The 13,190-nt window shown below is 35.2% G+C and overlaps 1 protein-coding gene across 1 annotated transcript in view; it reads right to left on the reverse strand.

Moving 5' to 3' along the window:
- The window catches only part of CACNA2D1 (calcium voltage-gated channel auxiliary subunit alpha2delta 1), a 543,509-nt gene that overhangs the window by 234,919 nt on the left and 295,400 nt on the right, over positions 1 to 13,190 (reverse strand). Inside the window, exon 4 of the mRNA XM_064289931.1 lies at positions 7,419 to 7,478. Coding sequence (XP_064146001.1) covers positions 7,419 to 7,478 — 60 coding nt within the window. The remainder of the gene's footprint in view (positions 1 to 7,418; positions 7,479 to 13,190) is intronic.

Raw genomic sequence — 13,190 nt, forward strand, 5'->3', positions numbered from 1 at the left:
ATATGGAGCCTGTTTGTATATTGAAGAAGTAAAAGGGAAAAAAAATTTGCGTGATTAGAGAGAGGGATAGCAAGTAAATCCACTGATAGGGTAGTCTGGGAGATCAGAAGATGACAGGGTGCTACAGACAAAAGGCATGAGTTATAAAAGAGTAGGCAATTTTGCAAGCTGGAGAGTAGTTGGTCATTCTCCTAAAATAATACAGCATTTTTCTCGTATGTAATCAAATCCAGTGCTGAAGCTTCACTACATATTTCTTTAAACTTTTAGATGAATACACTCCAGATTTCCCAGCCTTTTTCTTTTTTTTTTAACTTCTATATTTAAATCAGAGACCTCTCAAAATTTCTTTTGAATACTTAGAGAAAGATGTCCTTTTTGACTATGCTTCTATTTGCAATATCACTCTCAACATTATCCAGACCCTTTTTAGCAGCTGTCCTCTATTCTGGCCACATATCTCTGCATTGAAACTAGTCTCCAACTAAGTCCACGGGGTCAGCTCTCCTGGGCAGTCCCCGATGTCAGTACACACTCAACTGGCGACTGAACTCTATGACCTACATTAATTACCCTGCTTCCCGTAGTTTGCTTCTTTATTTTAAAGCCCAGTTTCAACACTGTGTAACCCTTGGAAGAAAGCACCTTAGGGCATGTCTTCAACTCCTGGAACATTTCCTGCTTCCCATAACAGTATTAGCAAACCCATTAACATATCTACAACTCGGATAAACTGAATTGTTCCAAGATCTGTCTGTTATTCTCAACTAAAAATAATCTCTGGTAAATAGAGTTGTTGCCCCAAGCTCAGTACTCAAAGATCTACAGTACATGGACCTCTTTATGAGTCTCTGGAATCACAAAAAAGATCTCTTCAGATACAGCTATTGTTTAGTCTAGAAAGGTGGAACAGAGCTGTTTCGGGCATTAAATGAAGCCGCACTTCATAAAAATGTAAAACAAACTTTAACAATGACAAGGAAAGAATTATAGTAGCTTCATTCTGAGTACTTGTCATTTCCAAATGAAGGCATTCTAAATGAATGCATTCTTAATACAAAAATGAAGGATAAGTTAAATGGAATTTAAGTCATTTGAACAATCGTTCATTGAGTGCCTATTAGGTATAATACATATTTTCCTTCTTGAGAAGGGATAACCTGTTGCACATAATCATTAAAAAGCAATATGCCAGCTTCTTGTGTGAAATAAATCTAGGAAGAGATACTGTCTCCTATATTAAAGCTATCATCTTTGAAGGCCTGCCAAAGTGCTAAGCATATTTACACAATTTACATTATTTAATTTCACTGCAGTTTTTGAATGTATAAATATATGTAGCATTAGTGTCCTCCAAGCTCAACCTGAATATGGCGATATTTGTTTACAGTTGAAATATTCTCTGTTTGCATGCATTCCTTTGCTGGAGATCAATTGATTGTTTTCCAAAGAAGGACAAATGAAAAGAGTTCATGGGGGCACTGAGGAAATGAGGGTAAGGTAGAAAAATAAGTCTCTCTGAAGACCTACAAAGAAAGGTGTTTTTGCTCTCATATAGAGAAGGGTCAAATACATGATGAATGAGCTGTTGTCTTCAGGAATTTTGTGACACAGGGAATATGAGAACTAGTTTCAGGGCCCCAGTGATTAAAAACCCCTAGGGTTGGGGACAGGGTTATTGATCCATTTTGGCTTTGCAGTTGGAATTGCATTAGGTGACAGTAACCTGAGCAGAGCAGTATCCTGCCATTGGGGGAAATGGTGATAAATACAGCAAAACTGTTGGAAGAACTGGTAGTTAGATGGTCACTGGGCTAAGCAAAAGTCCATCAAGGGACTTGTATAGAGCCATCTGTTGAACATCTGAGACAAAACCGAAGATTTCTGGAAATATTTTCCTTGATAGGGACCTAGTACTCATGGGGGCACAGAGAGACAATTATCGAGCACCTTATGGAGCTAATGATATTGGTAGAATTTTTGGATAAAGAAATTGATATTCAAAAAGTATGTTTTGTTTTTTTTTCAAAGTTGTAGAGGGAAATAGTTGCTGAGTCAAAATTTTGTGTGGGTTTGCAAAACTCCAAAACCAAACCCATTGCTGTTGAGTTCATTCCATAGCAATCCTACTAAGGCTGCAAATCTTTACAGAAGAAAACTGCTACATCTTTCTTTCACAGAGATCCTGGCGGGTTTGAACCACTAACCTTTCAGATAGCAGCTGAGTGCTTAATTACTGCACCGCTAGGGCTCCTCTTGTCATTGTACAAGATATGTATATGTATATGTTAAAAATATATTCAGACATATTAAAGTATAGTCCAAATATCTGTTATCTCTTCAGCAAAAATGACAATATTTTTATAGTATAGACAGATATTCCAATATTGTTATTAATTTTTAATGAAAAATTACATTTCAGCTACTATCTGTCAAGCATTGTACTAGACTATTGTTTTCTTATTAATAATTTAGTGACAGTTCTTATCCCAGAAAGCTTACATTTTAGTGGCAAAAAATGGGAGAAAGGAAGATTATAGAGTGAGTACTTTTCTAGTAATATATACTAGGTATTAGAGGAGCATATAAATAGGTAACAAATCCAAGATTGGTTGGTCAAAGCCAAGGGAAATTGAAGAGATGGGGAGAGATTTCTAGGCGGAAATTATCAAAAGGTCTGGAGACAAAGGAAAGAATATTGCCTTTCAAAAGCCATTGCCGTTGACTCTATTCTGACTCACAGCAGCCCTATAAGACAGAGCAGAACTGCCCCATTGGGTTTCCAAGGCTGTAAATCTTTAAGGAAGAAGACTGCCACATCCTTCTCCCTCGGATTAGCTAGTCGATTCTAACCACCAACTTTTCAGTTAGCAGCCAAGTGCTTTAACCACCGTGATACCAGGGCTCCAATATTTTCTTACAAAATATATTTTCTTAGGAAACTTTAATTAGTTTATTCAGTCTTAGGCTCAGGAGATTTATGGAACAATTCTGAATAAACTATGCATTATATGTAAATTGTAATAATTCATAATACTCATACATCTTCCTTCACCTTTTTGTATTGTAGTTGAGAAATTAATACAGTAAATCTCCACTTTAATGCAAATAAGGGTATTCAAATTTTTTAATAAAATATAGCTTAGGTTACGGAGAAAAACCAAAAAAAGCAAACCCATTGCCATCATCAAGACAGAGTAGAACTGCCTCATAGGGTTTCCAAGGAGCACCTGTTGCAGATTCCAACTGACAACCTTTTAGTTAGCAGCCACAGCTCTTAACCACTATGCCACCAGGGTTATGGAGAAGTCAGTGAAATCGCTGAGTTCAAAACCATCTAGTGACAGCTGCAATTTGGCACCGCTTGGTGGCAGTAAGCCACTCTATTTTAAATATCAGTAGGGCTGATTCTCAAAGCTGCGCAATGCTAGAATTTTTACCACACTGGCAGCAATTCCAGGAGTCTCCCAATAATTTTGCACTGTCTTCATCAGCTCAATCTCAGGATATTGGGTCAGGAGATTGGTCCTGAAAAAATATAGAGACCTGCCATCTACTTCCCCATTTCCTAAATCAGCAATGCCTGCTATTTCTTCACCTAGCATAATCCTTTCCAACGTCTCTTCCCTTCCTAGGGAGAAAAATGAAAGAAAAAAAGTACATCCATCCCCATATCTACCTCAATTGAATTATTCCAGGACATATCATCATAGCATCTTACTACAGGGAGTTCAATTGACTATCATATGACTTTGGTTTTAATAAAATTAATAGAAAGTGAGATAAGGAAGATAAGTAAAAAATATTCAAAATGATAGAAGTGTTTTCGACTAGGTAATTAATGGATAAACATTTTGTTTCTTCCTCCTCTCATTATAAAAGATAGAGATTATCACCCAGGAAAACTAACAATTCAAAGCTCATGGCTAGTTTTTCTCCTCTGGTGTGTTATAATACTCTCACCGTGAGCATTTATATACACACATGAACAAAAAGAATAAGGTACCATCAATTTGCCTGAATCTTTTTTGTTTCTTTGGTTCCCAACATTTTTGGCTAAATCAGTTACACACTATTGCTCCTTTTAACCTATCATTGTAATGAGGACAGATTGTTAACACTCTTAATAAAAAGCAGCAGAAAAAATTGTTCCTCTATGTAGTAGACATGTTGCAAAAACATATTAAAATATGTAAGTTCTTGATTCCAAAAGTGCAGTTCAACCAAATGCGAAAACTAAGAAAGACCAAATCCAGCCAGAGCCTAAAATCATCTCTATGATTTATCAAATTATTCATTTATTCCTTAAGACAGACTGCTACCACACCCTCTTCTTGTCCCCCAAAATCAGTATGTGTGTTTCATTTAATCTGTATGTTTCATATACAGGACCCAAAATATTTCTTTAGAATTATTCTTAGAATATTTCTTTAGACATTGTCATCAAAATAAATACAGTATGCTTTCACAATTCACGTTCACAATTGTGCTGCGATCAACAGAAGTGATGCAATTCCATGGAACGAATAGGGATAGATGAAATAATTAAGTACTTAATGCATGTGACTATTAATTTCACTCATATGAAAACAAAATTAAAAAATATTGCAACTATTAAAGCAACATTTCAAACTAAGAGTTGAGCTAAGAGCCTTTTTTTTTAATTATAAAGTTAAAGCTCATTATTGGAGGACGAAATTAACTTGATTGACACTCAATAATACTCTACCTCACCAGAAAAAATTTCACCTTCTAATTTACTTTCTCTCTGAAGCTGCAGCTAAAAAGGGCTTTTCAAATGTTTTATTTACTGGCCAATTTGTAGACGTCTGTACTCAGCCTGCAGAGTAACAAGCTGATGCTAACAAGCCATACATAAAGATCCTACTTATTAAAATACAAATTAGGCTCACCTAATGTTTATACATGTGTAAGTACAATTAATATTGCAGGCTTAGTTGGAAACAAAATTGCTTTAGTTAACCAACCATTGCAATGCAATCAAATGAGATTTCAAATGCAATTGGAAAAGATCTGCTCAGTAGAAATAATAACAATTATTTCATGCAGAACAATTAGTTTCCAAGCTTTTTTTTTTCTTCTACCACCTGCCCTTGATAAAATAATTCGTCCATCATAATCAACATGAAATGTCACCTTTAACACCCATAAGTTGCATGGAGACCTGAAAAGCAGCTGGTAGACATAGCTTATTTACAAATATTGGTTTGAACTTGTAAATGCATGACCACGTAAATCTTAATCCATTTAGAGTGTATGCCCTTTGTTGCTTCAATTGTATATTCAGTTGGGAACTGAATGGAACTGAGGGACAGTGTGAATTACATGAGCCCTTTCTCGTTGCCAGCATTTGAGTGCTTCGCCTTTTGTTCTCGTTGTTCACAAGGTTTCTCTACATTACACAGCAGGAAATGTTAATCAACATTTTGCCTAAGTAATATTAACGAAACTTGTCTACTTATACTTGAGGGGAAAACCAGAATATTATATTTCTTTTTGAAATGTTAATGTACCTTTTAGGAAATTATTTCTGCCTTCTAGATCCTCTTGGTGTTAAATTATTAAAGTGTGGCTTTAAGGAATCATTGCACTGCTGCAAATAGTTAAATATCTTAGAAGATAAAAACGATAGCACTCAACTTCAAATTAAATATTTTAAATGTTTGGTTAAAATATTGATAAAATTTGCAATGTTTTCTGTGCGCTCACAAAATAAGCAGAGATTTTATGTTGACCATTTCTAATTTCCCTCCACAAATTTAAATTTGATTTGTAGTCTGGAATTGAATGTTTAACCTTGCTATACATATGGAAAAAAATATAAAGCGGGAGAAATGTATCTTGTTTTTGTACATTTTGAGTTTGCAGATTAAGAAATCTTCAGTCAGGTCTATTCTCCTAGCATAAAGTGGCCACTATCTCAGTGTTCTGTCTCCTTAAGGTATTGCAAAAGGAAGAACTATTGTAAAGACTTTATGCGTGGCTGACATGGTAAGATATGAAAAATATCAGTTCTCAGTGTGCAAACCGGACATTGAGTACAATGAGTTCAGAGGGCTGTAAAGTGACCTAATTTGTTTTCCCTTTCAGGCTCTTTTTATGTCACATAATCTGTTCATAAATTCTAAATAAATTGTGAGGAAAACTCGGAGGAAATTAAGAACAGTATTTGTTTAAAAATTCTCCCACTTAGCAACCACAATCTACTAAGAATTCCCAACACTTACTACGTAAACCATTTATTTTCTAGAACAATTAGAAATAACTATCGTACCATTAAACCCTGGTGGCGCAGTGGTCAAGAGCCATGGCTGCTAATCAAAAGGTTGGCAGTTCGAATCCACCAGGCGCTCCTTGGAAACTCTATGAGGCAGTCTGCTGTGTGCTATAGGGCCACTATGAGTCGGAATCAACTCAACAGCAAAGGGTTTATTATATCATTGGAGCCCTGGCGGCACAGTGGTTAAGCATTCGGCTGCTAACCAAAAGGCTGGCAGTTCAAATTCACCAGGCGCTCCTTGGAAACCCTATGGGTCAGATCTACTCTGTCCTATAGGGTTGGTATGAGTCAGAATTGACTTGACAGCAATGGGTTTGCTTGTTTTTTTTTTTTCTTGGTATTGTGTCATTGTTACAGGTAGCTAGCTAGATAGACAGGTAGGTAGATAGAATGATAGATATGTAGGTATGCAGGTAAGTATGCAGCAGGTAGGTAGACAGAGACAGATAGATAGATGTATGATAGATTAGACCCACAGAGCTCAGTACAGGAGAACTTTTGCTACTTGTATAATTAATCACAAGTAGAATGGCTCTTAGAATACAAAACAAGTTCATTAAAAAGATACATACAGAAGCTAACATCAGCCAGCATCTTCTAAAGGTAGGATAAAGGAGAAGGATTACAGTTCTAGCTAAAGGAGAGCAAATTAAATTTTAAGAGGTTTAATACTTTCATTCTCACTTTAATCACATTCTCCACCATAATGGTGATTATAAGCTGCACACTGTTTCTTACAAACTCAAAGTAGTTAATGCAACTTGGTTTTCAACTAGTATATTCAAAATACATACAATGATTATTCAGATTTTATAATTTAATACTATTTTAAATTAATTTTATAAATACCTTTAAGTATGAGAATACATTCAAAGCACATTAAAAAAAATAGAGAATATAAGCAAGAACATTTGGAGCAACTTAATTGGCTCAAGTTACCCAAAAACAATTTTTTGAAAAAGCAACAAATATAGCTGTTTTTCTGGTCCCATAACACCATAAGATCCGTCAGTGAAAAACGATTTTAATGTAATAATAGCTATCTAAACACACACAAAAAAAAATTTTAAACACAAAAGCTCAGTCTGCTTAAATCAAGTGTTAAAATGGATCTTACTGCAAAATCCTCCCTCCACTGGTGGGCTGCTTGAACTCTCTCTGCTTCCCCAGCCAGGCGCTGAAAAAGAAACAATAAATCTTAGAATTTAAATGACCACATGAACATGCAATTTTTATACAAACTGCTTGGGCTTTCTAATCAATTATGGGGACATAAAAGTAGAAGGGACTCCTTATTTATGACTCATAAATTCTGAAACATTTAGTAATCTAACCTACTAAAGTTGATGTATGTGTATTTACTCTTCAGTAATAAAAGTAAAATACTAAGCTTAAATTCCACTATGTTTGTTACCTCTGCCATCATCGGCAGTAGTGTCCTCTATGAATGGGTTCTTTCAATGACCAATATTTCAATCTTTATAAAAAGTTTTAATGAATAGAATATATTAATGCTGGTAGAATCCTGTTTTTAGCAAGTACCTTTACAGCACATGTTTCTCCATGAGTGGAAAGGAATGACATTGAGGGACTAATAAATATGCACAAAGCATACTAGGCACCTTTTAATAGCATCTTTTTTAGTTTTTACCAAAAGCCAAAAAAAGTAATAATTTTTTCCTTGCTGAACCATATTCTTAGTAGTTCTTTGAGAAATAGTCTGTGAATAGTAAACTCTTTGCAGGATCTGCACATCTGAAATAGCTTTATTTCAACTTCACACTTTCATGGTAGTTAGGTAGAGAATTCTGGGCTGACTTATTTTGTTATTCTGTTAAGTACAATCAGAGATAAAATGTCTAGTGCCAGTCTGATAGTCACTTTTTGTATATAAATTTTTTTTTTTCTTTCAGTTAGTTGTATTTCCCAGTTTTACTATCATGGTCTCCCCCCTTTGATAAGCTTTACAAGAGATAGTAATATTTAGTGATTAAGAACACAGACTCAGGGCCAACTGCCCAGATTTGAATACACACACACACCACCCCTACATCCTAGATGTGCAATCTTGAAAAAAGTTACTTAAAGTCTCTTCTCCCATATTCTCATGTGAGTAATGGAATGAAAATATACCTGCCTCTCCAGGCTGGAAAGGAGAAGTGTACTGTCACATTACAGAGAGAACAACTAGGGTCACATAACGATGTGTGTATAAATTTTTGTATGAGAAACTAACTTGAGCTGTAAACTGTCACTTAAAGCACAATAAAATAAAAAAATAAAGATATAAAAAAAGGGAAGAAACAAACAAACAAAAACACATATATACTTGCTTTATGGGGTTGTTGAGAGAATTGAATGAACTATTCTATATAAAGTGTTTAGAACAGTGCCTAACACGAAGTAAGCACTGCAAATGTCAGCTATCAACTTTGAAGAGTAACTACGGTTCCACTCATTCTCAGTTCCTTGGAAACCCTGGTGGCATAGTCATTAAGTGCTATGGCTGTTAACCAAGAGGCTGGCAGTTCAAATCCGCCAGGCGCTCCTTGGAAACTCTATGGGGCAGTTCTACTCTGTCCTATAGGGTCGTTATGAGTTGGAATCGACTCGACGGGAGTGGGTTGGGTTTTTTTTTTGAAAAAATAGTTCTGGGTTGAGTTCATCTGTGGCCTGCCCCACACAGCTAGAAGACACTGTCAGAAAAAGGACAAATATAATAGCAAATACAGTAAATTCATTAAACTCATTATGAGACAGGACTATCAGGTTAAATTTTAATAGAAAAATATAAATCTCATGGTGGTTTATTGGTTCATGCTGTCTGCTTTCACTATGAAAGCTCTCGTGGTGGATTAATTACTTTTGTGTGTGGTCTTCCTAGCCATGGTTTTGTAACTCCCACCCAGATGATTATGTGATAGGGTAATTGTGGTCTGCCAAGAGGACTGGTCAGCTTTGCCTTAAAAGAGAGCCAATTCCAGAGCAAAGGGGAGAGTCCTCCACCACCAAAGAAGCAGAGACTGACAGCAGAGGCCCACAGGAAATGGCGCAGTGGGCTTCCTAGCCCATGGAATGAGAAAGCTGAGTGCCTTTGGGCAGAGACTGAAGGTCAGGGAGGAGTAAGTCTATGCCTGACTCAGGAATTTGGGACTTGCCAGCCTCCACAACTGCATGAGCCATTTCCGTTATATGGTTTATAAATTCTATAAGACGTTGCAGGGCATTAGGGAACCCAAAGACAGGGAGAGTACTGAAGGAAGAGGGAGCAGTTGATGTTAGAGATGCTGGAGTGGTACGGCAGTTTGGAAAAGTTAGACATTTGGGACATCTTTAATCTCCATCTCACAGGAACCAGCTTTGTGCTGATCCTTATAAAAAGAAATTATTCATTTAGCACTAAAGTTTGAATTCTTTCTATGGAAGTCCAATTGGCCCTGGATAATGGAAACATCCCTTAGAATAGTTTTTATATTAGTAAATTGGCTTTTGTTCTCTGTAAACCCATAGGTAGCTTCTAGTAGACCTGAATTGGCTAAGGAAAAAAAAAAAAAAAAAAAACTCGTAATCCAGTGCTTTCACATAATGATTAATGGTTTTTAGAACTTTTCCATCCAATCCTACTGTTATCTACTTTGTTCATGAAGAAATTACAAAAATATTTTTTTATCTAACAAATTTCATGACAAAGCATAATACCTGTCGCCATTGAGTCAATTCCAACTCATAGCAACCATATAGGACGGAGTAGAACTGCCCCACAGGGTTTTCAAGGAGCAGCTGGTGGATTCGAACTGTCGACCTTTTGGTTAGCAGCTAAGCTCTCAACCACTGCACCACCAGGGCTCCAAAGCATAATACTGTACTTTAAATACTTACTAAAATACTAAGTGTAAGTATTTACTCATGTTAAACATCGTGGGACAGGCACAGACGGTTGTGGAAGATGTTCTTTCCTGTAGCAAAAGATCAGCTAGTCATTGCTTACAGAAAATTGGCATCCCTCAGGACACTTCAAGTCCCTAATTGATTTCTATACCAGTCAAGTGACATATTTTTTTTTTCTTTTTTAAAGCCAATAATCTACTACTAAATGCCATGGGCAAACTGTGTTAAGACTAAAAGATTCCTGCCTATTGAAATGTGAATATTCACTCAGTAGGGCCTCTTTGTTTGCATAGTTTGCTATAGAAGAATATTCGGTAACAATAGCTTATTTCAGGAAAAAAAAAAAAAACTTATTTTTTCTTTTTAATTTTTAGCACAGTGCAATATAGTATCAAATATTAAAACCTGACTGAGCACCAGACAGATACAAAGAACGTATCTCAACATAAACATCTACAAGAGCAACTTGAAGCTTAGTAATGCTCATATTAAGATAAGCTAGAAAGAGTAATTAAATGGTTATAATAGAAATGAGACTGCACATGTACACATGAGAATGCTTTAGGTTTAGAATGATAAACGATGTCATAGGTGTATTAAAAATACAGACATCCTATCTACCTATTGGTTTGAGCATTAAAAAAAGAAAATCATTTTAAAGACTTTTAAGTACTCACAACTTTAAAAATGGACTTGAACATAAGTCTTTTGATTCCAAAACTCATGCTCATTTCACAAAATCATTCTTTAGTCTCTCACAAAATTCATCAAAAGTATCAACATCACAAGGTATTTACAGAATATATGAAGATACAGTAGTCTTGGAATAAAAACTGATAGAAATCTATTTCAGGTTACTGGAAAATATCCTAGCAAATTTCTAGCAATTGCTAAAGTCTAAACACAAAAAGAGTAACAAGTCTTATAAGTCACTCTGGGAACTATTCTTACAAAGGTCTTGCCCTCAAATCCTGAGAGAATATTGGTAATCAGTGAAAAAGCTTTTCATATGCAGTGTTCTGCAGGGGAAAAAAGAGGGAGAAAGAATAAAAGAGGCTTTATCAGATCAGAGAAAGATCAGCTCCCTTGAAGGCCTATTCATTCTCAAGCTTCACTTTTTGTCATATCTTTATCTCTTCCACTGGCATTTACTTCTGTCAGGTGACATGAGAATCTAATAAAAGCAGTATAATTATATTGACTAGAAAGATATAATTCTATCATTCTCCATAAAAATCTCTAAAAATATTTTGTCATCAAAGTAGACTACTTTCCAAATCTATAAATACATTTCATATAATATAAATTAACTACAGATAAAAGATAAAATAAGTCCTCTGAAATATTTAATTATAAGGAATTTTCTTTTAATAGATTCAAAAGAAAACATTCTGAGGTCATACGACAGTTTGGTTTGTTTCCAGTAATGTTGATACTCATGTTAAATATCAAGAATTAGAAACATCATTCAGAAAAACTGCTAAATTCCAAAACAATTGCTTTGGCTAATGTACGCCAACTTTTTCTTTTTTTTTTTTAATGAGGAGGTAATAGATATCCGTAACAGACTAATCCAAATAAAATATGCCTGTATTATGTGATTAATGCTTACACAGTTAACACCCAATAAGAATTTGCAAATTATTGCACTATGCCTATGTTGACAATTTATTATCACTCCAGTGAGTTTTGCCTATCTGTATCAAAGGTTCTTAACAGGTCAAAAGAATCAGGATAAGCATTTGTGTGGTCTTATACTGTCTGAAAATAACAGACTTAGGTAAGTGAACAGACTTCTATGATCTAAAGAAAAGTGAATAGGTACAATCAATTCATTTGGAGCTATAGTGTCAGGACGTGTATTACTGAATCAGATCTTGTTTCCAGCTCTGGGTTTGCTATTAACTAACTATGGGATGCTAGACAATGAACTTTATTTATTTATTTATTTTTTTAGCATCTAGTGATATTATCTACCTTACGTATATCTTATTTGGTATGGTATATTTTTTGTCCTAGAGGCTCAATAAAAGGTGTCCTGGTGGCACAATGGATAAGCACTTGGCTGGCAAATGAAAGGTCAGAGATTTGAACCCGCCAGCTGCTCCATGGTGAAAAGAAAAGACCTCGCAATCAGCTCCTGTAAAGATTTACAGCCTAGGAAACCCTATGGGAGTGTTCCACCCTGCTCTATAGGGCCACATAACCACAGACTCAATGTAGTCTGTTTCCTTCTTAGATGCCATATTTGAATCACAAATACGTTAAAACTATATTCACCAATGCCCACTTCAACGTGTAAATATACGACTAAAATGAATGAAGACACCTTAGTGGTTCCTAGATTTTTACCGTATTTTGCCGTGTAGAAAAACCTCACGTCCACAGAACCACATGGTGCACCAAAGTGTACGCCATTCTTGGATATAACAGTTTAATGGAATTTAATAAAATGAGTTCAATTTTATTTCACTTTATTTTTACCATGAATGGAATGAGAAGTGAAAGCAGATTATTATGTTCTGCTTCCTCACCTTATTTACTGAAATATAAAAGATAGCAAAGTCTTCGGATGTGACATTTCTTTAGCATTTCTTATGCTGATGGAAAGCCTTGAAGATCCAATAGACATGATAACATAATGCCTGTTTAAATACTTAACTATTTCACCTACGAAGTAAAAATACTCTTATCTTTCCAATGACCCTAACCAAATAATGGGAAATAATTCAGTTTATTTAAATTTATATAACTATATATGTCCAGCAGAATCCTATCAAAGCTGTCTAGCAATTTATTATATCCTAATGAACATGAACAAGTATTTTACTATGAAAATATTAATGTATAGAAAATTGCTCTATTTTTTTAAAATCACAGCTATTATACTTACATATTACATGAAATATTTCTATAAAGCAACATTTTGAGCCTTTGATAAAGCTCTACTGGCTAAATAAGCCAGGTTAGACAGAGGGATTCGAGGTGAAAAAGGTATGAA

The sequence above is a fragment of the Loxodonta africana genome, chromosome 8 (assembly GCF_030014295.1).
Source record: "Loxodonta africana isolate mLoxAfr1 chromosome 8, mLoxAfr1.hap2, whole genome shotgun sequence".
NCBI lineage: Eukaryota > Metazoa > Chordata > Mammalia > Proboscidea > Elephantidae > Loxodonta > Loxodonta africana.